Below are 26,157 nucleotides of genomic sequence, written 5' to 3' on the forward strand. Positions count from 1 at the left end.
GGGTGGGCGGTGTCGGGGGTGGTCCCGGGGGCGGGCCATTTGATCAGGGCTGTGCGCGACAGGACGCAGCCCATGGGGGCGGGGCGGGGCTGGACCGCAGAGGAGTGGTGTACCGAACGCAACCCCCCGAGGGCGGGGCTCGCTCTGTCATACGCGGTAGGCTCCTGTCCCGGTTGCCTAGCAACGGCGGCGCCTCCGCTTTCGATCAGTTCTTGTTGGCCCAAGAACAGCCTGCTTTTTCCTCTCGCCAAAGATGACGAGACTTGTTCTTCAAAAGAAAGGAGAGCTGCTTCGATGAGGCGAAAGAAATCACGTCACCCCTCTCCTCAAACTTAATTCACTGGAAACCGGAAAGTCAATTGGTCCCTCGCAAAAAGACCCTCCGGGAACGTAGGCATCAAGAATAGAAGGTTCCGCTCCTACTTGGTTTTCGCTCCCTGAGAGGTGGTGACGGGAGGGGAGGGGCAGGAAGGAGGCGTGGCAGGGGGAAGGCGATGGCTGTGGCACAGCGGAAGCAGCACGGTCGAAGTGAGTATACGTGTCGGCCTGGCTCAGCTCTAGCCTTCCCGGAGTGGACCTGATTCGTGGGGCAGCAGCGTGGGGCGGCGGCGGCGTGGGAGGCGGAGGCCCGGACGAGGGGCGACCGAAGCCCAGGCCCCGGACATGGCTTCCTCCTCGGCTGAGACAGCGGAGCGGCTGCGGCGGCGGGTACAGGAACTGGAGCAGGAGCTGGCGCTGGAGCGGAGCCTGCGGGCCCCGGGGGGCAACGCCGGGGGAGACGTGGGCAGCAGTGGCGGAGGCCGGACCCGCATAGAGAAGATGAGCCCAGAGGTGGTGGACTCCAACCCCTACAGGTGAGTCCGACACCTGCTGGTCAGTGGCGTATCCGGGATGCGAACCCTCGGATCCGTGACTTTTTCGCGGCCTTGGACGGCCCCCCACCCCGAGGCCCCGATTTCTATTTTTCAGATCTAAAATGGGTGACTTCGGTCGGTCTCGAGGCCAACCAGGTCAAGTTACTCATTTTCCTTCAGCGCCTCCTTCTCTCCCCGTGAGTGTTAAGAAGAGGTTTGTACGGGGCCCTTGCTTCCAGCATCTGCCCAGGCCAGGACCAAACTTAGCTATCGGCTCCCGAATGGTGCACAGTTCAGATGTTTAGCCTTGCATATATGGCTGTTTATTAACAGAAATAACTCGTTAATAAATTTTTAACATTCGCTTCTTAAAAATTTTTAGTTTCAAATTCTATTCTTCACTCCAGCTCCTTTCGTGTGAAGCCATATGGTATATCCTTTTGTGCACAGGGAATCTTGTGATATTTCCGTACTTGACTGCATTTTTAATTGAATTGGAAACAACCCTACCACCAGAGTCTTCTCCCCTCCCCTCCAATTCCTTACATCCCTTCTGCCTTCTTACCATAGCCAGGGATGCCCATCTGCAATGACTACTCTTCCCAGTCCACTCTATACCTGGGAACACATGATCATTTCTAAAATGAACTAACATAGCTCAGGTAAAAGCCCAAGAAGTAAGGATCTCTACAGTCACTAGGCAGAAGAGAAAAGACATACGGATTTTCCTCCCAACAGTATTCTTGTGTCATTTATTTCAAGTGGTTTTTTATTTCTTATATTTTACACATACATACAGGTGGTCCAGTGGAGAGAGTACTAGTCCAGGAATCAAGAAGACCTGAATTCAGATATGGCCTCAGACTCTAATTAGCTCTGTAACTCTGGGGAAGTTACTTAACCCTTTGCCTCAGTTTCTTATCTGTTAAGAAGTGTGGGAGAAGGAAAGGACAAACCACTCCGATATCTTTCAGAAAACTCCAAATGGAGTCACAAAGAGTGGGACACATGACTGAAATACAATAACAAAAACTTTAAAATCAGGAAAAATTACAAACTGACCAGCAGGTGTCGGACTCACTTGTAGGGTTTGGAGTCCACCACCTCTGGGCTCATCTTCTCTATGCAGGTCCGGTGGCAGGAAGTAAAGTCTTAGAACCTTAAGGACAGAAGTACCTGGTTCAAATCTTGCTTCTGACTCTTTCAGTGATGCTAGGGAATCAGTAAACCTGTGTGTGGTTCCAAGGCTACTCTCCAGGACTTCTCTGTGCAATTAGACCTCTTTCAGATATTGGTGTATAATTACTGCACCGTGCTGTCTGCTTCAAGTGTACAAGAAAACTAGGAGATGTAGTACCAACTCTCAAGAACTTCATAATCTAGTTTAGGAAAGAAGATTAATAAAACATTTAGTTAAAAAATATAAGACTGTATTTTAAATTGACTATCAAACTTTGTACTGCCTACCTACTAAAATGACTTTATGAATTGGAAAAGGGAAGATGAATGACAGCTGAGAGTGCTGGCTGAAGAGAAAAAGAAGTAGTACGTTATGACCTGACTATAATTTGTAATTTTGGGCAGGTTACTAAATGTTAAAAACTTATTTAAAAAAATTAAACATAGAAGTAGTTAAGTGAAATTTTCTTTTGTCTTAATGTATCTAAACTTTCAGCATTTACAACTTCCTCTTGTCCTTGAGAGGGCAAAAGGTGGATATAAAAATCTGCTTGATCTCATCACTGGGGGTGGCTTGTCATCTAAGGGAGATCATAGCCTTTATCCTGTCTTTAAATCCTTAGTGTTAGAGCTGGAAGCAACCTCAGATCATCCACCTAGTCCAGCCTTTTCATTTGACAGATGAGGAAACTGAGATTCCTAATTTATTATATAATTTATTGACTTGCCTGAGGTCACATAGTATTAAAGCTCAGAATTGAACACAAATCTTCTGACTCCAAATCCAATATTTTTCCCACTGTTCCATATCTCTGGTTTGTGATTTTGTTGTTTTTAAATTTTTTCTGGGTATCAGTGCCACGCTCATATTGTTTGTCTGTAATCATTGACTTTTCCCATTTAAGACTATCTTGGAGACTTAACTAGTTTTCTATGTGTAGCACCCAATACTGTGCAACAAATAGAAGCTTAAAATGTTTTCAATGATTTCTAAAATGATTTTTTCTTTTGCTTTTAAGTCGCCTGATGGCATTGAAACGAATGGGAATTGTGAAGGATTATGAGGTATGTTATTTATTTTACATTTTTGAAGATTTCAACTCCAAAATAATTTCTGGCAACTTTTATGAAATATGTTGATTAGAGTACTTTTAATTTACTTTCCACAGAAAATCCGTAGCTTTGCTGTAGCAGTAGTAGGTGTTGGTGGAGTTGGTAGCGTAACTGCTGAAATGCTAACAAGATGTGGCATTGGTAAGGTAAAAGACACTTTTCTAACTATCACATAATGAACCATTTACTCTTGGAGAAACACAGGTACTGTCTTCACACACACCCACATCCTCATACTTCAAATGAAATCAGTTGAAGCTTTTGAAATAAACATATGTTTCTCTTTATATTTGCTTCTACTAATGTCCTTGTGGTATGAAGTGAACCTGTCTTCTCAGAGACTATGCCAGTGAAATGTAAACTTGGGCAGGTCCAGCATAGCTATTTGCTTCCCTATTTTAGTGTGGTGGAATACTCATCATCAAAAGATTGGCCACTAATATTTTTGACCACTGTACCACATGAGATATGGAAGAGTTGTGATCTTTTATGCCATTGAAATTGAGGTTCCCTCAGAGTCTTAAAGTAAATTTTATTCTTGAAATGACTTCACCTTTTATGTTGAAGAATCGATACCCATCTGTAAATAATTGCTATCTAATAATAAAGTGGAACTCTATGTCCTTATTTGGGAAATACAGAAACCAGGCTCATGTGTTTACTAATTCTTCGAGATGGAAACTATGGAAAAGCTATTTGTAAACTCTTAGAATAGGCAAATAAATGACTTACATTAACAAATCTTTTCAACTGTAAGTGTGAGGTTTAAAGTCAGAGGACCTGGATTCAGATCCTGACTCTGTGCCTTTACTGCCTTTGTAACATTGAACAAACTTCACTCATCTGGGTCTCATTTTCCTCAACTATAAAATGTAGGGCTTGACATTTGAAGTATATGATCACATAACATCTGTAAAGTGAGAGATTCAGAATGAATTCTCAAAGTTTAGTTAGAAATCTTATCTCCCTGTGAATTCCAGGCCAGGATTTTACCATTCTTTCTTCTTGAGTCTGAGGTAGCTGATGTCCTGCTTTGGAGCCGGGTTCTTTTTTTTTGTTCTAATTTGTTATTCTAATATGTAAAAGTTATTAGGTTCTCTGAAGGTGAGAGAAGAGCTCCTTTTCCTCAAATTAGTTCTTTTTTATCTACTTTCTACACACACACAGAAGAGTTTTATATTGGTTAAAGTCTTAGTTGTAATTCTATTTAGAATTCTTTTTTTTTTGCCACAACACAGGCAATATATAACTGTGTGTATACACACATGTATGTATATACTTACTGTAATATGCATGATCTTATGTGGGGTGAACTGCCTCACAGAATTCCACAGTACCCCCTGGAACTCCAGGAGAGGGGGCAGTTGGGGCAGTTAAGAATGTAGGTATAAAAGCAAGACACCCAGCTTGGCAAGGACACTCTTTGGGGGAGCTAGGTGGTTTGAGAGGGGTAGGATTAGCTTAGTTCTGACCTCAGGGAGCAGGGTGATTCTTTGCTGTTTACCCATACAGACTATACCAGGCTGTGAGCACTGTGAAAATACCCTTATGCAATATCCCAGTTAATCTCTATACGATATAGATCTACAATCAATATTACCTATTTTAACTAGATAACATTAGATTTAAGAGAAAGTTTAGTTTGTGAGGGAGTTAGGGGAATAAGTTACTCAGAGGCCATTCCACTCAGGGGGATTGCTATTTCTGTCAATATATTGAAGATACTAGATAGTTTTACCTCACCTTCCATCCTAGAAAATATCCCTCCTTCCCTGTTTTCCTGAATTAATAAATCATTTCTCTTGTTAGATCTGTGGGTTGTGTGAAGTTATATTAATAGGCTTTACCAACCCTATCCATACATTACCAAAGCCAAATCTTCATCCAAGCAAGCTCTGAGCATAGCTGTGATCCAGAGGGCAAGGCAGCTGTTTGAAGTCATTCTGAGCACTTTGTCTACCTGCGGCTTTGGAAATAATCTTCCTACAGTGGAAGCTGCTAATTTCTGTGGGATAATTCCCTATTTGTCAGCCAATTTAGCCCTGAGATACACAAGTTAATATAGCCTCCATTCCTGGTCTACAAGGGTTTCTGTTATAACTGTTATTCTGGGGAACAACTGCCCAGGATGAAGAGGAGAAAGAATTCTAATCACTCACTCCCCTCCCACTGCTATTGCTAGCAGCTTGACATCATTGCCAACTGGACCCATCTTTATAATAAGCACTACTGCAAGGTGTATTTTACTTTAAATTATACTGCATGTTTTCATCTTACATTTAAAGAGTTCACCTTAGGTGATTGATTCTATATGGCATGATGGCCAAGGGAACTGTGTTCTACATCAGAGGGGGAAAAAATTGACTTAGCCATCAAATATTTAGCTAGCAAATTATGAAAAGTTATGGTAACTTTTATATATTATTAATTACATGGAGATTTTGTGCCCTTTATATAACATAGAGCTCTTTGTTAGAAGTTGGTCATTATGCTCTCACTTTCTGAGAGGCCCAAAATGTACACAAAATAGAGAATGCTTCCAGTACAAAATTGATTCCACTTGTGAGAAAGTCTTTCTGAAAGTCTTATGAACTTGCAATGGATTTTGAACTGTTTTCCTTTGTTTCTTGATTTATCTTTTTAATATTATTATTTGGGACTGTAATGCAAGATTAAGAATTAATTGATTTTGGGGCAGCTGGGTGACTCAGTGGATTGAGAGCCAGGCCTAGAGACGGGAGGTCCTGGGTTCAAATCTGACCTCAGACACTTCCCAGCTGTGTGACCCTGGGCAAATCACTTAACCAGCATTGCCTAGCCCTTACCACTCTTCTGCCTTAGAGCCAATATATAGCATTGACTCCAAGACTGAAGGTAAGGGTTTTTATTTTAAAAAAAAAAAAAAGAATTAATTGACTTTGCTTTTCTTATATCAGTATTACTTAATACAAAACAATCTCTCATATGCCTTTTTTTTTTTTTTTTTAAACCTTACTTTCCATCTTGGAATCAATACTGTGTATTGGCTCCAAGGCAGAAGAGTGGTAAGGGTAGGCAATGGGGGTCAAGTGACTTGCCCAGGGTCACACAGCTGGGAAGTGTCTGAGGCCAGATTTGAACCTAGGACCTCCCATCTCTAGGCCTGGCTCTCAATCCACTGAGCCACCCAGCTGCCCGCCTCTTATGCTTTTTGAGAGAAAATGAATAATCAAGTTGCGTTGTTTACATCTCTTGTAGACAACTAAACTAACAACTAAAGTTAGTTAACTTTCAGTTAAAACTTAGTTTGTTTTTAACACTATGAATGACTTTGATAAACCTGAATTACCAATGAGGTGTTTATTCGTAAAGATGTTATTTATTCTTTTCAGCTGTTACTATTTGATTATGATAAAGTGGAACTGGCCAACATGAACAGACTTTTCTTCCAGCCACATCAAGCAGGATTAAGCAAAGTTCAAGCAGCAGAGCATACTTTACGGTCAGTAGAATAGAAATTAAATATTCATTATTAAGTGACATCTTACTTTGTCTTGTATGAAAACATCATTTGATGTGTAGGTAGAGCCCCTTAGTGTTTTATTTTAACTCCAAGTTTGACTCATATTTAGCAGGTTAAATCCTCCTGTTGGTTTTTTTAAGTTCTTACCTTTCATCTTAGGATCAATATACTAAGTATCAGTTGCAAGTTAGAATAGTAGGGAGTGTGGTAGGCCTAAGCAATGGGGGTTAAGTGATTTGCACAGGGTCACACAGCTTTAGAAGACTCCAAGGCCAAATTAGAATCCTGCACCTCCCATTTCTGTCTTTTGCTTTCTCTTGACTGAGCCACTTAACCTGCCTCCCAGTTGCTGCTTTTTAATAAATAGATACCTAGTAAATCCTTGTTAAATTGCATTAAATTAGCAGCAGTGTATCAAACTATCCTTTAGGTTGAAAAAGAGGGCCTACTCTTGCCATATGAATTGATCCCAGTTTTGGTAAAGTGTTTTTTTTTAAACTTTTACAAGATCTATTTCTTACTGTTATATTTGGTATTTTAACTTAACAGGAGAGAAAAGGAATTGCAAGACTGATTCTTTTTTTGATGACTAAACACAATTCTGAATACAAAATATTCTTGAGCTTTTCTGACGCTCTTTTTCTTTTTTACTTTTGTTCTCTGTCCCTATTGATGTTTTATTATAATCATTTCCTTTTTCTCTCCTTAAGGAACATTAATCCTGATGTTCATTTTGAAGTATATAACTATAATATAACCACAGTGGACAACTTTCAACATTTCATGGATAGAATAAGGTAAAATATACTTATTTAGAAATCTTCCATTGATGATCCCTTAACTTTAGTTTTGTGCTTCCTTTCAAAACACTATTTTGAGTTATTTACACTTAGATAAGTTCTTAACAAGTAGTATATATGTTTTTTTAAAAAAATTCACCTCCAAAGAAAGAACTGAATAGGCTGGTTTGTCCTGGCCTATAATACGGATAACACTAAGTCGACTGCAGCTTAATTTAAGATTGAATAATCTCTCTTCCTTCAGATATCTAAGGTTATGATGGTAAACCTTAGGATAAGAATGACATCCACCTAAGTTAGTTTCAGGGTTTAATGATAACAACTTAGGGAAAGGCAAACAGGGAACTGAAGGTAGGAGGTACAAAGGAAAACTTGGCTAAAGCTATAGATGAATGGTTGTTATTAGATTGAAGGTAATAGGAATTGAGAATAGTAGTTTAGATGTTTATCTTCTCCTCTTGCAGTCTAGCCTAGCCAGGCTGTAACTTGAACCAGACTGTTGGATGGTATTAGATGGTGCTTCTTTTTAGATGATAAATGATTAGAGTATATAATATTGCTTCACACAGGATTGGAATTAAGATATTGTTCAGTAATGGCTGCTGGTAACCTGAATTGATTTGGCTTACCCAACCACCACCTCCCACCGAAATCCCTTCTCCAGAATGAGACCCTGTCTTCCAGTCTCCAACTCCTTAAGTACCCTCTTCAGTAACTGCTTTTTCATTCCTGGCTTATGCCATCCTTTGGTTCATTCCGAATTCCAAACTGCTATATGTCAGTCATTCTGCCCTCTATTTTGCATAGCAGAAATGATATTACAATATCCAACATGGAAATTATAGAACTGGATTACCATGAAAGAAGATGATGTGAGAACATGTTAGATTTAATATTTTATTACCTTCAGTGTAATGAAATGGGAATCATTGTCTTTGCTTGAGAAAATTGCAAATTTTATAAACTAGTGCCCTCTGTATATTTGCTATTGTAATGGCTGGCAGATACAGTCATATTGGAATTGGAGATGACAGACAGTTAATGTCATGGAACAAAGAACCCATCCATCTGGCAGGAGGCTGGCACATACCAAGACAGCTGAGGAGCCTCTATATAAACCCAGATTGGAACAGCCTCAGGGCTCACGTTTCTGGGACTTGGGTGGCAGGAGGTCAGGGCCCCAGGCAGTGGGTGATTTTGGTTAGGCAGATAGGGACTGTAATCTACTTTCCTAATCAGAATTGTTCACCTCTATCAATAAGGCAATTTAAACTCAATCATTCTCTAATATTATCCAAGAAGAACAACTGTACTGAACATCTATAGCAGTTTCTGAGCCGGGCTTGACTCAAAATCTCCCTGGGACTAAGCACTTAGGCCGAACTTTCAACTACAATGACCTGAAGTCAAGATACATATATTTATCTTAGAGATTAGTCAGGGTTTACCAATTCCTACTCTCCCAGCATCCAATTTACCCTTTCTTCCAATTCTTATCCAATAAATCCTGTTAAACCTTTAAAGGGCTTCAAACAGTATTTCAATCCACAAGTTAACAGTTTATCTTGTACAGGACTGAAGTCATCCTTAATTCAATTTGCAGTCAGATCCAGGAACAAGTTTAGCTAGTCTATTTCAGGATTAAGCTGAAGCTTGAGCTAAAAACTTTGGGATTCAGTGGGGTTAAGGCTCACTATTCAGTGTCTTTACAACACCTACTGTTTCTCTGGTTTGACCTGTAATTAGGGGTCTGTAACCATTGACATCAGATGGCCTGAAAAGATCTCCAATACCAGACTCTGGGAAAGTCAGGACGCTATGAAAAAAAAATATGGAACCCACCAGGGAGGAGAAAAGTCAGAAGGCCAAAACAGACCTGGCAAAGATATGCCCAGTTGGTAGAAGTTGCCCAGAACAGAGTCTGTTGGCGTGAGATGCCCAGTTGGGGGAAGTTGCCCAGAACAGAGTCCGTTGGCATGAGATGGTTGCGGCCCAATGCTCCTCTGGGAGTCAATAGGAATAATCAACCATTGACAAGATTCTATCCTTACATTCAGTGGAGTGTGTTGTCAAGGAGCTGCTTGCGATTGCTCTTCTACCCTTGCAGTTTCTTAAATCTCAGTGTCCTCATTATATCATTTAAGTAACAGGATCAAATTATTAGCATAACACTATCCATTAGAATGTTGTATTCTGTGTCTAATAAAAAATTATTTTCTTATCTTTTTCTTTTGACTAGTAATGGTGGCTTGGAAAATGGGAAACCTGTTGACTTAGTTTTGAGCTGTGTGGACAACTTTGAAGCTCGAATGGCAATTAATACAGTAAGTACAATTTTCTGTTTATAGAGGATATAGTAATGCATATATTTGGTTTAATATGTGTGCTGTTAATATGCCTTAGATCTAATCTGAGCAATAAATTATTTTGGATGAACCTTAAACCTGAAAAGTTAAAATGTTTTATCTCTAAACTGATCTTAAATTATTTTTGAAATTCAAAGATCTGTGGCTATGGGTATTTTTCTAGCCTTTTCCTTTGTGCAGTGTCACTTAGTAGCTCAAGCAAATATCCAATTCAGTTGAAGACCTCTTGTTCCTTAGGGTGGGTGTGCATGTGAGTGTGCATATGTTGTTTTTAAAAGATACATGTTTTGATAGAACTGTATTACACTCATTTATTTGTGAGTACTTGAATTTTCTTGACATCTTAATGTAAAAATTGCTACAAAGATAGTGTTTCTAAATATTGTGAACCTTTTCCTATTGACTTATTAGAGTATTTTTTACCTTTATTAAAGTATGCTATTGTTTTCCTAATTCCAAAGTATGCTATTGTAATTCCTATTGTTTCCTAAAAAGAAGATTTTTGCAAGTACTGATAATTAAGATGTGTTTATAATCCAGTAAACCACATTGTACTATATACCAATATTTTGAATAGACAGAAAAAACTAAATATAACAATCCATATCATCATTTTTTGCTTCTATTTGTGATACAAATTAAATTAAAAATATGTGTGTATATACTTCCTCATTTTTCTTGAAAACAACATATGTGGTAAATTCTAGCCTTTTATTCACAGCTATGACTTCATTCTACTTAGGCTTGTAATGAACTTGGGCAAACATGGATGGAATCTGGGGTCAGTGAAAATGCAGTCTCAGGGCACATACAACTCATCATTCCTGGAGAATCTGCTTGTTTTGCGGTATGTCTAATTGTTGTTGGTGTCCATTTTTAGGTGCTAGAATTTTTTAAATGTAAAAATAAAACTAGAGAGAAGAAAGATGGGAGAAAAAATACAACTCTAATTTCATATATTTCTATTTGGGCATCTCTACTACTTTTGCCTATTCTTTTAAAACAACTTAACTTTTTATTTTCCTTTTTTCCTGAAGTGTGCTCCTCCACTGGTAGTTGCTGCAAATATTGATGAAAAGACACTAAAGAGAGAAGGTGTCTGTGCAGCTAGTCTTCCCACGACCATGGGAGTAGTTGCTGGAATTCTTGTACAAAATGTGTTAAAGTGAGTACTGGAAAAAATGTCTAAATTGTCTATTTGCAGAATAAAACAAACACAAGTGGTATCTTTGAAAAGTTGAACTGAATAGGAAAAACCATCAAGAGATTAGTTATCTTCAGAGTGAAGACCTCTTTTTTTTCTTTTGTTTTTTTGTTTGTTGTTTGTGCTAGATCATGGACATTGGTGTCTTTATGGAGCACCAGTTTCTTTAAGTGTGGTCACTTGTCCCAATGGTAAAACTTCATATTTTGACACTTTTGACTTTTCCTTAAAAACTCTATTAGGAACTTTAGGCTCTGGACACCAGAACATACACAAAAACCAAGAAATAGTCATCAAGTTTCTTGACTGTATCTGCAGAGAGATCAAGAAGTTCATAAAGCAGATGTACTTTATTCAGAATCGGAATCTTCGGATCCTGCTCAGAGCCCCTTTACTCTTTATTTTATACAGAATTCTATCAGGAAGGGTTTTCAGGAATCCCAAGCCCACAATAAATTAGAAGTACAATTTGGATGGAAGATCTGCTGCAACTAGTGTGCTGACCCATGTTCAAATCTTAGCCCCAGGCACTTTCTGGCTTTGTGACCCTGGGCAATTTACTTAACCCTAATTTCCTAGTTTTTTGCTGCTTTTCAGTCTTAGAATTGATACTAGGACAGAAGAAGGAAGGAAGAGAGGGAGGAAGGAAGGAAGGAACGAAGGAAGGAAGGAATGAAGGAATGAAGGAAAGAACGAAGGAACGAAGGAAGGGAACGAAGGAAGGAAAATTGCCACCAATACTGTACAGGATGATCCATAACAACATCTGGCATCATTGAAACTAGGAGTACTTAGCTCTCCCTCCATGTCTCAACAGGCTCTCAATAGGCATATAGCAAAACTGGTGTTCATAACAGTGACCCTGAATGATCAAAAAGTGGATAAACTGTTTAGTAGCCATTGGTTAAAAGGCAGTACTTTAGGTAATAAAAAAGATGCTTAAAGTAGCCTTCTGGAAAATTGAAGCAATTCATTTTCTTGCAGGGGCTTTGAAGTCTAAGGAGCCCTATAAGCTGTAGCTGTTGATAATTAAGCATTAGAAAGTGTTTGTATACTTAGACTCTTACAGGATTCATTACATACTATGGGAACTTCCTTTTTACTCTGCTGAAGAGGCCCTGCCTTCTGTTGTTTCCTAACATTAGATGAGCCAGGCATTTAGTTGTCAACTAATTTTAACATGCAGGTCAGACTGGAAAGGAATACACTAAAGGGGACTATTTCAGTGTTGAAGTTTCTCTTCAAGTTCCTTTGTGTTTCTTTTTAAAAGAATTTTATCTGGTTCTAACTTAAAGTCTTTTCACAATGTGGCTTGAGCAGGCAACCCTGCTCCTGATACTTTCAGTTTCTATTAAGACAAATCAATCTACTTGTAGGTTGGATTGTTTTTGAGTTGAACCTGCTCTGAGTCTCCTTCTTGAAGTCAAGGGGACCATTCAGCGTTCTGTGGCTTTTCCCTACTTTAGGCTTGCCCATTTTTCTCCTTTTACACTTACTTTATATATATATATATATATATATATTACTTTTTATATATATATTTAAGAACTATTTTGAATATGACAGCACATAACTATTAGGGAGACAACTGGTACTCCAAACTATTCCTTTAGGACTGAGAGGTACAGAAAATGTGCTGCTTTTCATTGGAAAAGGAAATTTTTCATGATTTACTTCTTCACTGTTGAGGTCACAGATCTGTTTAAAATACATAAAAAAGGGGGCAGCTGGGTAGCTCAGTGAATTGATAGCCAGGCCCAGAGGCAGGTGGTCCTGGTTTCAAATCTAGCTTCAGACACTTCCTAGCCGTGTGATCCTGGGGCAAGTCACTTAACCCTCACTGCTTAGCCCTTATCACTTGTCTGCCTTAGAACCAATACACAGTATTGATTCTAAGATAGAAGGTAAGGATTTAAAAAAATATATTAAAAAAAATCCCAAAACAAAAAAAGAAAAAAGCTTGTATAAATTTTAAAAAATTGTTCCATCCCGTTAATAAAATACCTTAAAGTAAATAAATATATTTCTTATAAGAAAACCTCAGCTTTAATATATGAGTTTAATTTGTAACTTTGCCTTTCTTTTGTATCTAAATAAATAGTTAATAAAGTTTGTTTTAAACTCAGTTATAAATTTTGTTATAAGAGGCCTTTTACAAATGAGAGAGTTAGATTAGATGACCTCTGAGTAAGGTCATTTCTATTTCTAGATTTATGATTCTATAAACTCAGCCCAGTCTTGAATGGTTTACACTTTTTTCAACCCAGCTGTATTTACTTATTTTTTCTTTCAAAAACTAGGTTTCTATTAAATTTTGGTACTGTGAGTTTTTACCTGGGTTATAATGCAATGCAAGATTTCTTTCCCACCATGTCCATGAAGCCAAATCCTCAGTGTGATGACAGAAACTGCAGGAAGCAACAGGAAGAATTTAAGGTAAATTCTTGTTCTGAGGATTCATTGGAGAAAAATGTTGAAAGCTTTAAATCAGACATTCCCAAAGTGGGCACCACTGCCCCCTGGTGGGTGCTGCAGCGATCCAGCAGGTTGGTGATGGCCACAGCTGCATTTGGGAGCGGTGATCGTATGTGACAGGGGGCACTAAGTAATATTATTTCTGGAAAGGGGGAGGTAGGCCAAAAAAGTTTGGGAACCACTTCTTTAAATAAACCAAGAGCTTATGTAGGTTGGAATACTGAGAATAAAGAAGAGTTTGTTGTTGAATGAAAGTGATTTTTATTTTTTATTTTTAATTTTTTTTTTAATTTTAAACCCTTAACTTCTGTGTATTGACTTATAGGTGGAAGAGTGGTAAGGGTAGGCAATGGGGGTCAAGTGACTTGCCGAGGGTCACACAGCTGGGAAGTGTCTGAGGCCAGATTTGAACCTAGGACCTCCCATTTCTAGGCCTGGCTCTCAATCCACTGAGCTACCCAGCTGCCCCCGAAAGTGATTTTTAAAAAATTAAATGAAGTCCATTACATTTATGCTGTATTCTTGTTAAATTTGCTTTAGTGGCTTTTACAATATCTTTTCTAATTAAGACTAAGCTGATCAAGACTGGATATAACAGGCTTTAAAACTTTCATTCTAGAGTTCAGAATGACTAGTAATCTAAGAAACATATTGATATTTAATTTCTGTAGAAAAAGGTAGCAGCTCTGCCTAAACAAGAGGTGGTTGTACAAGAAGAAGAAGAAATACTTCATGAGGACAATGATTGGGGTAGGTGTTGTTCGAAATTGAGTAGCAGCAGAAACTCTAACCCTGTCCATAACAAGGAGTCTTATGATCGTTTTAGAATTTTCTGGTTGCTAAAGCAATTCCCTACTCAAATTCCCTACTCAAAAATAAGTATCAAATCTGATTCTCCAGGTATCGAATTAGTGTCTGAGATATCAGAAGAGGAGCTAAAAGATGCTTCTGGTCCTGTTCTTGACTTGCCTGAGGGAATTACAGTGGCATATACAGTTCCCAAAAAGGTACTTTTAAAAAATGAGCTTGATTTAGGAAATAAGGTCACATCTGCAAGCATAATTGGAAATGTTTTCCACAACTTCATATGTAAAATGGGTATAGTTTTTCTTGCTTTTTCAGTGGGCAGGGGAGTGAAGGAGAGAATTTGAAGATGAAAATGAAAAATTTGAATATATATAAGCACGTGAAATTTTTATCAGTTAAAAGATTTTTTTAACTTTCTAATAATCTTTCATACTTAAAAAAAAATCCCCAACACTACCCTGCCATAAAGACTTGTGCGTGTGTGTGTGTGTGTGTGTGTGTGCCTATATTCATTATGAGATAGGATTTGTCAATACTGCTTTAAGTGTTTTTGTTTTATATAGAATGCATTTTAAAATTTATTGATATTGAGAAATAATTGTCTATGCAGCCTTTGTGTCAAGTATTATTTAATAAATTTTTAGTAACATAAGTAATTGTTTTTGTTTAGTACTGACATTTTAACTGGTGAACCATTTAAGATTTCTGGATTTTGTAGATTGATGGGACAGTAATAGAACTTGATTTTTTTTTGTCCCTTTTTTAAAAGTCAGGTGTATTTTTATGGATTTTATGTATCTTGGGATGAGGACTTATGGTCATTTATTCCTGAACAGCAATAAATACAGGATGTATTTTCATTTAGGTTTTTTTTGTTTTTTTTTTTTTTAATTTGGCAATAGGCAGAAGCTCTGCCAGGAGGGGAATCAGTGGAAGATTCTGGGGAAAGTTTGGAAGAACTTATGGCCAAGATGAAGAGTATGTAACCTGGAATTGTCTTGTTTCGCCTTCTTCTTTCTGGAGAATCTGAAGAAATAAACTTTGAAAAAGTTGAGAATTCCTGCATTGCTAGTAAAGCTTCAGGTGGCATCATTTGATACGTAGTCTTTATTAGGTATCGTTATCTCCCACTTTGATATTAAGTTTCTTGATTTGATTTCTTTTAAGGAGGAACTGGAATAGTATATAACATTTTTTCAGATCTAGCTATTGAAATGGAAGGCCCCTTTTTAATAGGAGATGTGGAATCAGATTAGTGGTACACAGAAACTCATACTACATTAGGGTTTGGAGGATAATTATGGTTAAGATGAAGGAATTCTTAGTTGCACTTCGATAACATAAGACCTAAAATATAATCCATTGAAAATAACTTCATAAAATGTAAACATAAAAAAAAAGACACTGATTTGACTAAATCCAGGTGATTTAGGGAAGCTCAGGGAAGCTACTGAGGAGAGCTGGAGAGAAATCAATATTAACTGATGCTGTATCTTATGAGATGTGAACATTTGGCCACTAAAAAGGTGTATTCTCTGATAACTTAAGGCTCCTTCAAGATGATTGCTTTTTTGATTAAATATATATTTAGCAGTCTTCTGATTATGTTTCAACATAGTTTAATATTTTATTTCTTAGGTACCTAGATACTTGGAAGAAGATAAAGCCTGTGTAATCACTGTTAAATTGGCTTTTTGGTTGGACATTATGATATTGTTATTCCAGATCCCAATCTTTTCTAGATGAATGAGTTGAATAGTGAAGTTTCAGACTTAAAACAGCTTAGAGACAAAAAACTTTCAGTGTGATCCCACTGACAGGGATGCTCAACTGGAAGTAGCTTACTGTTTCCCATTTACAAATATCATTTTTTAATGGTGTAGCCATCCATAGATGAAATAGACCAATAATGGCCTGTTTGAAAGAAATGTCGTTTTTTTTTTTTTTAACAAATGATATAGTTATATAACTTATTTGGATACTGTATTATAGTTTTTCCTTTGCTATTTAAATCACATTTTAAGAATATAAATATAGCTTCTGATACTTTAATCAGTGATATTTTCAACTGGTTTTTTGCTTTGAAATTCATATCCATATCTGAACTTTTTCTAATGAAAGAAAAGGTTGATGATATATTAATTAAGGACACATCATATATAAAAAGCAAAATGCTTAAAAACCCGAGTAAAATATTTTAAAAAGATAAATCTTATATCTAATGTCATGACTGTCTGTCTTTTGATGTTCCAAGGCTATATTGGTGATTATCAAAAAAGTGAAGGGAGGAAAACTGAGACACTGTAGTTGTGTTTCCTCAGGTACTTAATTTCTGTACCTCACCTTATTGCATAGAGTCTCCATTAGTTCATAGGAATATTATGAAAATCAAGTAATCTCTGTAAAATGTTTATTTCCTTGGAAATGACTGTTGACATTGTAAGGTTTTACTTACTTGTTTTTAAAATATGAATTCTGATCTGATACTTGTGTTCTGACACTGGAAAAATAATCAGTTAACAGTGTTTAATACAAATTTTTTAATGTCCTATATTATTCTTAATGCTCTTGTGTGGACTTGTGATTTCATTCTTGGGAGAATTTCTCAGCGTAGAAACATCTTCCAACCAGTGGAGATGGGCAACTGATTGGTAACTCAGTGTAGCTGCAGATTTGTTCCTGGCTGTGCTGTTAACATGTGCCACTGGCAGGCTTTGAGGCCAGGTCTTCCAGACTTTACTATTTGGACTCTCAAAGCTTCATTGTATAAAGTTTCTGCAAATTAAAAAAAAAAGTTAATGTCTCATCATACTTTATTCAAATAGATATTAATTAGAAGTATCAACTGAGGAGCTGTGCTATCTCAAAAAAAGTATATTAAGAATTGAAACTGGCTTTCCCTATCAACAAAATATTTTCCAGGTTACCGAAATGGGCATTTATATATTTTTAAAAATTGAAAGCTAGTAATAAAAAACAAACAATATGGAATAAAATTTGAAACAGTCATAAAATCAAAACCATTTAAACATTGGACACTAAACCCTGTGTCTCTCTTTAATATCCATCTTAATCATTGATCCAAATTGTAGGAAATAAAGTTTTTGAACACTTCCCTAATTTGGGTTTTTTCCCAGCTTTTTTCATACATATTAAATGCAGATTTCATATATGTACATATGCAGCACATATATGCACATAAAGAATTAGAAATTTATGTTTAATGTACAGATACAACACAATAGTTTACTACTGTTAGAAATCAAAGACTAGATATAAGGGACTATCCCTGACATGGAGATCCAGTGCTTTACATTTTCAACTCACCTACAGCTTTTCTGGCTAGTTCTGTCTTGATACATACTCTGATCTGTAGTTTGAAATAAAGAAGGTAACCAGTTCTTGATCTTAGTGGCTCAGTGACCCAGGCAGGACTTCTGGGTCCAGCAATGAACAATCAGTATTAGATTTGAGATGAAAGAAAAATGTTAAAATTTGTTTTCCTTCAACTTCAGAAAGGTTGTATATAAGGTAAAACAAGAATTGTAACAATACCAAAGGAATTTTAGTTACAGTTCTCTAGAATACTCCAGGAACTTTTAAGTTTGAAAAAATTGAGAATTCCTGCATTGCTAGTAAAGCTTCAGGTGGCATCATTTGATATGTAGTCTTTATTAGGACTCTATCTTCCACTTTGAAATTAAGAGTTTTGACAGATCAGTCACTTCCCAAAAAATCCCTTTCTTCCCACATATGCCACAACAGAATAGCACCTTCATCTTGAAAACAGATGAGCAACTTCATTTGTTCTGCCATTTCCCTAAGATTGTTGGATACTATTTATTTCTATCATGTAGTACAGAGAGAGGGGGTCATGACAGTTTTTTTCAAGCTTTGGCCGAGTTCTGAAATCAGGAGTTTAGAATCTTGAGGGAGAGAGGGCAGTTGGTTTGGGAATCTCGTGGAGAGAGAGAGAGTCAGACCAGCTGAGCTGCTTCCTTGCCTATCTGAAGAATTGAAAATTTAGCCTAGTTTTGGAATATTTATTTAAGAATTGTTAGTTTAGATAAACCCTTTGTATCTCCATACCCTACCTCATTTCCTACCTTCCTCCCTTACCTTGAATGTCTGTGGATTGGATAAGGAGAATAAATCAGAGAGTAGTTCAAGTCTGTGAGGAGTTTAACTATAATTTGGCAGTATCTTATCTAGAAAGGTTAGTTAGTCACCATCTTACTCCCTTTAGATTTTAAAGATCACCTTGAGAGCTGAGCTAAGGCAGGACCTTGCTCAAACCTCGTCTCTGCCTCCCTTCCCCCACCTGACGTTTCTTTAAACAACTGTTAGGGCTTCCTCAATCCACTTTTCCTGACAAATCAACCTTATAAGACAATAAGCCCTTTTGTGTTTCAACAGACCTGTTAGTTACTTTGTCATTTAGTTATTAAGAGAGGGAAGAAGAGGAATAGAACCAACATACTCTGGGCTTGAAGGGAAGCCGGGTATCCATCTTGAAGAAAGGTGTTACTTCAAAACAAGTCCCTTCCTATGAAATTAACTAAAGCCTATAGTTAATGTCAGTTCAGTCTATTTCCTTCAGTTTGTCTTTAGTCTAAGTCCTAGTCTATAAGCCCTGCTGTCTTTGCCTGTTTAGATTAATTCTTCCTCTCCCTGAAGATCTTTGTTCCCTTCAGTGCTATACTCCCTGACTTCAGCCCATATTATATCCTGAATCTCCCTATTCCAGCCTACCTGTAACCCGTATTACTTACCTAGCAAGTCCCTGACAACCTCCTTTCAAAATCCCCTTTTACCACACACCTTTCCTCAAATTCTCCCCATTACAATCACTATAACAACATAGGCTTAAATATGGCTTCAGACACTTCCTAGTTCTGTGATCCTGTGCAAGTCACTTAACCCACATTGCCTAGCCCTTATGACTCTTCTGCCTTGGAACCAATACTTAATATTGATTCTAAGATTGGAGGTATTGATTTATAAAAGTAATAATAATAAGTATAAGATTATGGGATTCCCACACGGAACAGAGGGATAGAAAACCATTTGGTTATTTTTCTCACAATGACCAGTTGTCTCCCCAAATTGGTTGGACCAGGTCACAGCTCTGAAGGGGAACTAGCTTGCTTGTTTTCTGGCAGACCTGCCAGCCTTGAAGTTTTCTGTCCTCTATCATCTTCATAAGATAAATGTGAAGAGATGCGTCAAGAGTTTATAGTGATTTTGAACAATTTTTCAGTTTCTTTTCATTTGTCTATTTGGGGATGGATTTTAGGATCATAGATCGAGAGCCCCGCCAATTTTACAGATGAAGAAACTGGCCCAGGGTTGTTACAGTTGAACTTGGTCATAGTCCCACAGGTAGTAAGAGATAGGTCTTGAACATGTATCTCTGGCTTCAGAGCCAGGCTCTTTCTGCTGTACCACCTTTCATTCCACACATACCTGAACAAGAATCCTCATGAGGCCAGCCAGTCTGCTTAAAGATATCCCCCTCTCCCCAAAAAGGGGGCAGTGGCTACCTTGTCAGGTTCCTTAGAACCTCAGAAGCTTTTATCTACCTTTATGCAACATTCACCATTACTCCTACTTCTGACCTCTTATGTTCATTCCCATTAAGCCCTTTCTGCTCCAGGCTGGACAACCCTGCGCCCTTCCCTTGAACCTTCATAATCTCAAGGTCCTTTATCAACCTTCTAGTTGCTCTTTTACCTACCAAAATGTGGTACCCAGAAACTGACTACAACATCCATATGTGGTTTGATCAGCACCAAGGAGAGAGATGCTGTATCTTCTATCATCCCCTACATCAATTCTTCCTGTGACCACATCAGCTTTTCTAGTTGGTATGTGCGGATCAGCCTGTAGTATACTGACATCCACTCCTTTCTCAGATAAATGGCTATTCAATCAAACTTCCACTATTTTGTCCCGAAGTTGAATTTTTAAAATCTGAAGCATTTGTCTTTATTCATTTTTATTCTAAATTGTTTCAGCTCACTGAATGTTTTTGTATCCTGTCATCTGGCATGCGGTGTGTGTGGTCTGGGACTTGACCATCTCTCTCCCCACTTCTATTACCTTCCCTGCCCCAAACCACCTGCTTAAGCTTTTACATTCAAGGCCAAACTCAGGTGCTACCCCCTCTACAAAGCATTCTCTGATATTTATCCTCTGCCTACTCACGTTTCTCACAGCATTTTGGACCTGTCCAATTCACATTTCTCATATTCTGTCTGGTTATTAGATTGTGTTCATTCCTAAGCCAAACTATGAAGGGCCTCTTATTTTTGTTTTCAGACATCTAGTTCAGTTCCTGGCATCTCTTGGCCCATGTTTGCTAAATTAAATGAATAATGATACTTAGCATTAATAAAGCATTTAAGGATTGCAAAGCGCTTCACAAATATTGCCAACAACTATGGGAGTTGTGTTCTTTTATTCCCTTTTTTGCTGATGAGGAAACTGAGGCAGAGAGCAATTAAGTGACTGAGGTAAGGTCATATAACTACTAGGTATCTAAGATAGCACTGAAATCAGGCCTTCCTAACTCCAGATGCAACTCTCTCTATCCACTATACCATGCTTATTTCAGTCATGTCCAACTCAGTGACCCCATGGACCTTAGCAAAGATACTGGAGTGGTTTGCTATTTCCTTCTCTAGTGCCAGAGCTTAAGTGACTTGCCCAAGGTCACACTGCCAGTACATTTCTGAGGCCAGATTTTAACCTGGATCTTCCTAACTCCAAGCCCAGAGTGCCATCTGACTGCCTTAAATGCACCCAAGAAGAGAGATTTCTTTCATGTGTGGAATGGACTGTATGGCCACTGGGGTCACTTCCAACTCAAAATCTATGATACTTGGTGTCAGCACAACGTGCCAATCCAGATTAAAGAAGCCTTTTGACTAACTACTGCATTTTTGCCTGCCTTCCATTAATGCTTACTAACTACTGTGTATGATGCTCTATTTGTAACTGTAAAGGGTTTTAAAATGTACAAAAGAAGTAACCACTACTACAAAGAAAAAGAATGTAAAAGAGTAACAATTAAGTCTTTTTTTCTTTAAAAAGTGTATTTAAAATAGAGGGGCTTGTAGACTAACTTACCAGAGAAGAATTACAAAATTGTGCTGACATCAAAGTGAAACCCACATGACCATAAGAGGTAATTTGGGGTGAACCTCTCCTGATCCTGCTGTGAAAAAAGGGTTCTAGAATATTTAGCTGAAGTTTAAGGGAAAGTGAAATGATAAATGTGTAAATGGAACCTTGACTAGTTAGCTTTTCAAACAGAACCGGGTCTTAACAATTCCCCCATTTTATTTAAATAATCACTGTGTTTACCTAAAAAAAGCTTAGCAAAAGAAATAGTTCTCTTTTCAAAATAAACGGCTGTGTAACGCAGCCAGGATCCATTGCAATATCCATATATAGACACCAGCCTATGTGACCCTAGGCAAGTTACTTACCCCTATTTGCCTCAGTTTCCTCTTCTGTCAAATGAACTGGAGAAGGAAATGGCAAACTGCTCCAATATCTTTGACAAGAAAATCCCAGATGGATTTTGGTTTTATATGAGTATTGTCATATTGAAACTCCGGGAGCTGAGAGTCCCACCGTTGATTGATAGGTGAAGACCGTTGGACCTCAGAATGTTCCCAGAGGCCATGGGGACAGGGGAGAAAGCGGTTGGCCAGGGGGGGTATAAATACCCTGGCAGCCCCTGACAGAGGGTCTTTTCCCTTTCCTTTGGACCTGGGACCTACAGACCCTGGTCTATTGGGATCTGAGGCTTGCTTGACTCAACCTTGCAAGAACTGTCTGAACCTCACTGACATTTGCCAACCTGTATCCAGACCATGAATCCTCTTATTCTGTCCCTAGGTATTTAGGTATCCAAATCATCCTTAGATATCTAGGTATCCTGGGGCCCAGGAGGGATCCAGGAAGTGGGCAGGAGAAGAAGAGGGTGGAAAAGGGTGGTTCATAAAGGCTGTGAAAGGCATAACATCTGGCAAGAAGAAGAAGCTGAGAGACATCATACAACAGCTTGCTTGCTCTGGTTTGGCTGTGGCCAGGCTGAGCCAGAGGAGCTAAACAAGCCAGAATCACTCACCTGCCTACAGTCCTGAGGGATTGATATTGTCAAAGATTAGTTTAGGGTTTCCTATTCCTCTTCCCATTTCCTAAATATTCCTTCTTTGCCAAATATATATAAAACTCTTCAAGTACCTTCCTGGAGTGGTTGTTTCATCACTTCTCTGGGAAGGGAGCAAACGCAGTCAGATAAATGTGTCCAAGGCTAATAGAGCCCAATATCCACCATTAATCAACCCTAGGTGGGATCTTAAAGGGATATTCATCCATTGACTGGAAGGATCCTGCCTGGGCACTGTTGTAAAGGAGGGAGGTGTACAACATCTAGCTAGGTGGCAAGACTCAGGTGATCTTGCACTAGCCACATATCTGAACTACCATTACTGTCACCCAATTAAGAGTGGTAGTATCCAGTTTACTCGCCTTTATTTATAACGGTATTCTACAACAATGAGCAATATGGAAGTATCTTTTGCAGGTTGATATATATATCCCAGATCAAAAGGCTTACCATCTCTAAGAACGGGGAGGGAAGGAGACCATATGGATCTTAGAATTTTGGGAAAATTATTATAGTAAGTAAAATATCTTTGAATAAAGGGGGGGGGGAAATCTCAAAGGGGATCATAGAGAGTCAGACTTGACTGAACAGATCAAGACACTCTAACAAGCATTTATAAAGCATCTATTTGCCAGACACTGTGTTGGTGCTGGAGATACAAGCATCAAAATTCATCAGTCCTGCCCTCAAGGAGTTTATGGAGACACGTCCATATATATGCATTGACACAGAGTCATTTAGGGTGAGGAGGAGCTGCCAGGTGGCGGGCACAGGACAGTCCTCACACAGAAGGTGGTGTGTGAGAAGAGCTTGGAAGGAAATGAGGAATTCTAAGAGGTGGGAGGGAGGGAAGGAGGGAAGGAGGGAGGGAGGGAGGGAGGAGTGCATTCCAGGTGTGGAGGCACAGCTTGTGTGAAAGTATGAAAATTGAAAGGTATTCTCTAATAAAGCCAGAAAGAAAGGCTGATGCCAGATGGTGAAGAGCTCTAAAAAAAATGCTAAATCAGATTTTTGTTTTTAATCCTAGAGGTAATAGGGATCCATTGGGGTTTACAGAGCATGTGTCAGTCCTGTGCTTCAGGAAAATTGTTTTGGCAGTCATTTAGAAGAAATAATTTAAACAATCTAGTAAAAACCAGGAGATAAGGAAGCCAATTTTTCATTTTTATTTTAAAAACAGAATACAGTTGGGTCATTTTCACCTTTGCAATTAAGGCATGTTACACATTAAAAACCACAGACAAAAGATATACAAAAAATTCTATTCTACATGACAGTCGATACAAAATAATATCCAAGATGCGAGGTAGCAATCTCCTTTATATGGTGTGATCACCTTCTTAATGCTTCCTTTTCAGTACAAATAAATGGCAGATAAGTGTTTCACAGATAAATGATGAATGGAATGATTTTGCATAAGGATGAGAAAATGTCAGTTATATTTTGACAAGTCAAAAACTTGATTAGAAAAGATTTGGGATGATGAGGTATAACACCTTTATTATTTCAAATACCTAAGTATTATGATGAACAATAAAGAAACACAGGAATCTTTTATGAAGATGTTAATTTTTTTAAAAAGGGTTATTCTATATTAGCATACTGTTCTTAAGAAATGACGGCAGAAAAAAGTATGATAATGTGGTAGGCAGTGTTTAACACCAACATTTCCTGTCCAAATAGTTAAACCAAGATATATTATCTCTTAAATCCTCAAATTCTCTACGAGGTAGATGGGGAGGTAGGGCTGCTTCTCAAAGGAATACAACTTTGAAAAGGAGGATGATGTCGATTTCTAGAATAACAAAGCCAACCAGAATCCTTGAGTTCTTGAAGTAAAAATTGACCGATCTCATTCATAGCAAGAGGTGTGAGGCTTCTCGGTCTACATCTTTTAGAACTGTCATATCCTATTCTCAAGAAGAGTATAAAAATATTTTAAAACCTGGCACACGGCATCCAAGTTTAACTTGGATTCTTTAGTCTCAGAGTCACCTTGTCCCATACAAATACCATAAAAAACTAGATCAGCAAGAGACAGCCAGGGACAAATAAGTGGACAAAATCAACACAACCTTTTCATGACTTAAAAAACTAATGTTCCAAATCTTTGCTATTTCATTGTAAAGTGCATTGATGCTTACTTTGGTTTGGGTAGCTCATTAGCAAGTATCCTTGGAACAGAGACTGTTACCTTTGTCCATGGAGAAGGAAAACATTAGGGGAAAGTGTTGTTTTTAAACTAAATGTGTCTCCACTTGAAGAGTGTCTCGAGAGAGCGTTTCCTCCAACAAGAGATGTTTCTGCTTCTTTTATCTCCATTGCTCTTTTGTAGAGCTCTGCAGCCTTTTCAAAATCTCCTCCTTCGTAGCTTAAAGAAAGGGAGCATAGCTTTTAAAAGCTGTGATTCTAGTGACATGGCCATTTAGAGTCTAAAGGATGAGGTGGTGAAGTGGAATAAAGCTGGACATAAGAAATCACATGATGATGAACTTCTAATCAAGTGTATTTATTCACTCAGAAGAATGAAAGAAAACATAGAGCACAAATGGGGGAAATTTGAGGTTTTGAGAAAGCAAATTTTGCTGTTGCCTTTTGTGTTAACACCAGTCATTTGGGGATAAGTTTCCCAATGCTCTTTCATGTGGCAAAGAAAAGTGTCATAACAATGACAGCTATGTTGGACATCACATCAACACTCCTCTCTTGTCAATGAGCAGACTTTTCACTCAAGCTACATTCAGTATTAGCCTGGTGGAAATCAAATTATCTGAAGCAGTTTCAAATTTAGGGTGGAAAATAATAAGTACTGGGGGTTTGCTTTCCATTAACATCAATATATGAAGTTATGTTACTTAGGGAGGAAGGAATAATTCTCTCCTCCAACCACTCTCAAACATACTTAGAAAATTTTCTATATTCACTTGTAAAGTGAGCAAAAAAAAAAAAAAAAAAAGAAAAACACTTTCCCCCCAACAAGAGGCCAATTATATGAAGCCGACATTAATCTTACCTAAGCACAGCCAAATTTTTTAGTGTTTCACCCACTCGTGGGTGCATCCGACCCAAGCTGTCTTCATAAATCTTTAATGCTCGTTCATACAATGGCAGGGCTTCAATAGGTTTTTTCTTGAAGTAAAGAAATAATATTGTTTGCTAATCAATAACGATGATAAATATTCCCAAAGTGCTGAAATTAACTCACACATTAAATCAAGTTACTTTAATATGCACTTAAAAAGAATATCTTAGAAAAATACTTTGATTACAAGAATAAAGAAATGGTTTATTAATCAGAACTATGGCAAGGATGAGGAATCCTGAGTTACAATACTAATGTATTTACTGATTCGATCTTAAATCAATCACATAAGTCTCCAAGGTTTTATGTGCCTCATCTGCAAAATGGGGATGATAACTCTTGCCCTTTTCCTTAACTTTGATTCATTACTTCAATTTATCTCTGATTTCATATGAGGGTATTCTCTTTGCCAATGCAGAGGGCAGAAACTCTATGATTTGACAGTCTTTGAGAATGGCTATGAGCTGGAAAATTCATGCAGATCAGAGCTGTGTACACGATTTTAAACTGAACTCTGATCAGGGCTGCTCCTTTGATGATGGATATTCAGCCCAGCACCAGCTCTGTATTTCAAGTCTTCCCAACTTTGTAGG

General features: G+C 38.0%; 2 protein-coding genes across 2 annotated transcripts in view; one reads left to right on the top strand and one right to left on the bottom strand.

Moving 5' to 3' along the window:
* Positions 1 to 527: 527 nt before the first annotated feature.
* Positions 528 to 16,863, top strand: UBA5 (ubiquitin like modifier activating enzyme 5). Its single transcript, XM_044677855.1, has 12 exons — positions 528 to 854; positions 3,053 to 3,098; positions 3,203 to 3,292; positions 6,518 to 6,627; positions 7,359 to 7,445; positions 9,688 to 9,772; positions 10,557 to 10,661; positions 10,852 to 10,979; positions 13,319 to 13,454; positions 14,165 to 14,243; positions 14,394 to 14,500; positions 15,203 to 16,863. The coding sequence occupies exons 1-12, from the start codon at positions 664 to 666 to the stop codon at positions 15,284 to 15,286; spliced, it is 1,248 nt and encodes a 415-aa protein (XP_044533790.1). The 5' UTR covers positions 528 to 663; the 3' UTR covers positions 15,287 to 16,863.
* Positions 16,864 to 24,584: 7,721 nt separating this feature from the next.
* The window catches only part of NPHP3 (nephrocystin 3), a 42,775-nt gene continuing 41,202 nt past the window's right edge, over positions 24,585 to 26,157 (bottom strand). The window contains exons 26-27 of the mRNA XM_044677854.1: positions 25,496 to 25,611; positions 24,585 to 24,853 (exon numbers count right to left, since the gene is read on the bottom strand). Coding sequence (XP_044533789.1) covers positions 24,673 to 24,853; positions 25,496 to 25,611 — 297 coding nt within the window. The 3' untranslated portion in view covers positions 24,585 to 24,672. The remainder of the gene's footprint in view (positions 24,854 to 25,495; positions 25,612 to 26,157) is intronic.

The sequence above is a fragment of the Gracilinanus agilis genome, chromosome 5, assembly GCF_016433145.1.
Source record: "Gracilinanus agilis isolate LMUSP501 chromosome 5, AgileGrace, whole genome shotgun sequence".
NCBI lineage: Eukaryota > Metazoa > Chordata > Mammalia > Didelphimorphia > Didelphidae > Gracilinanus > Gracilinanus agilis.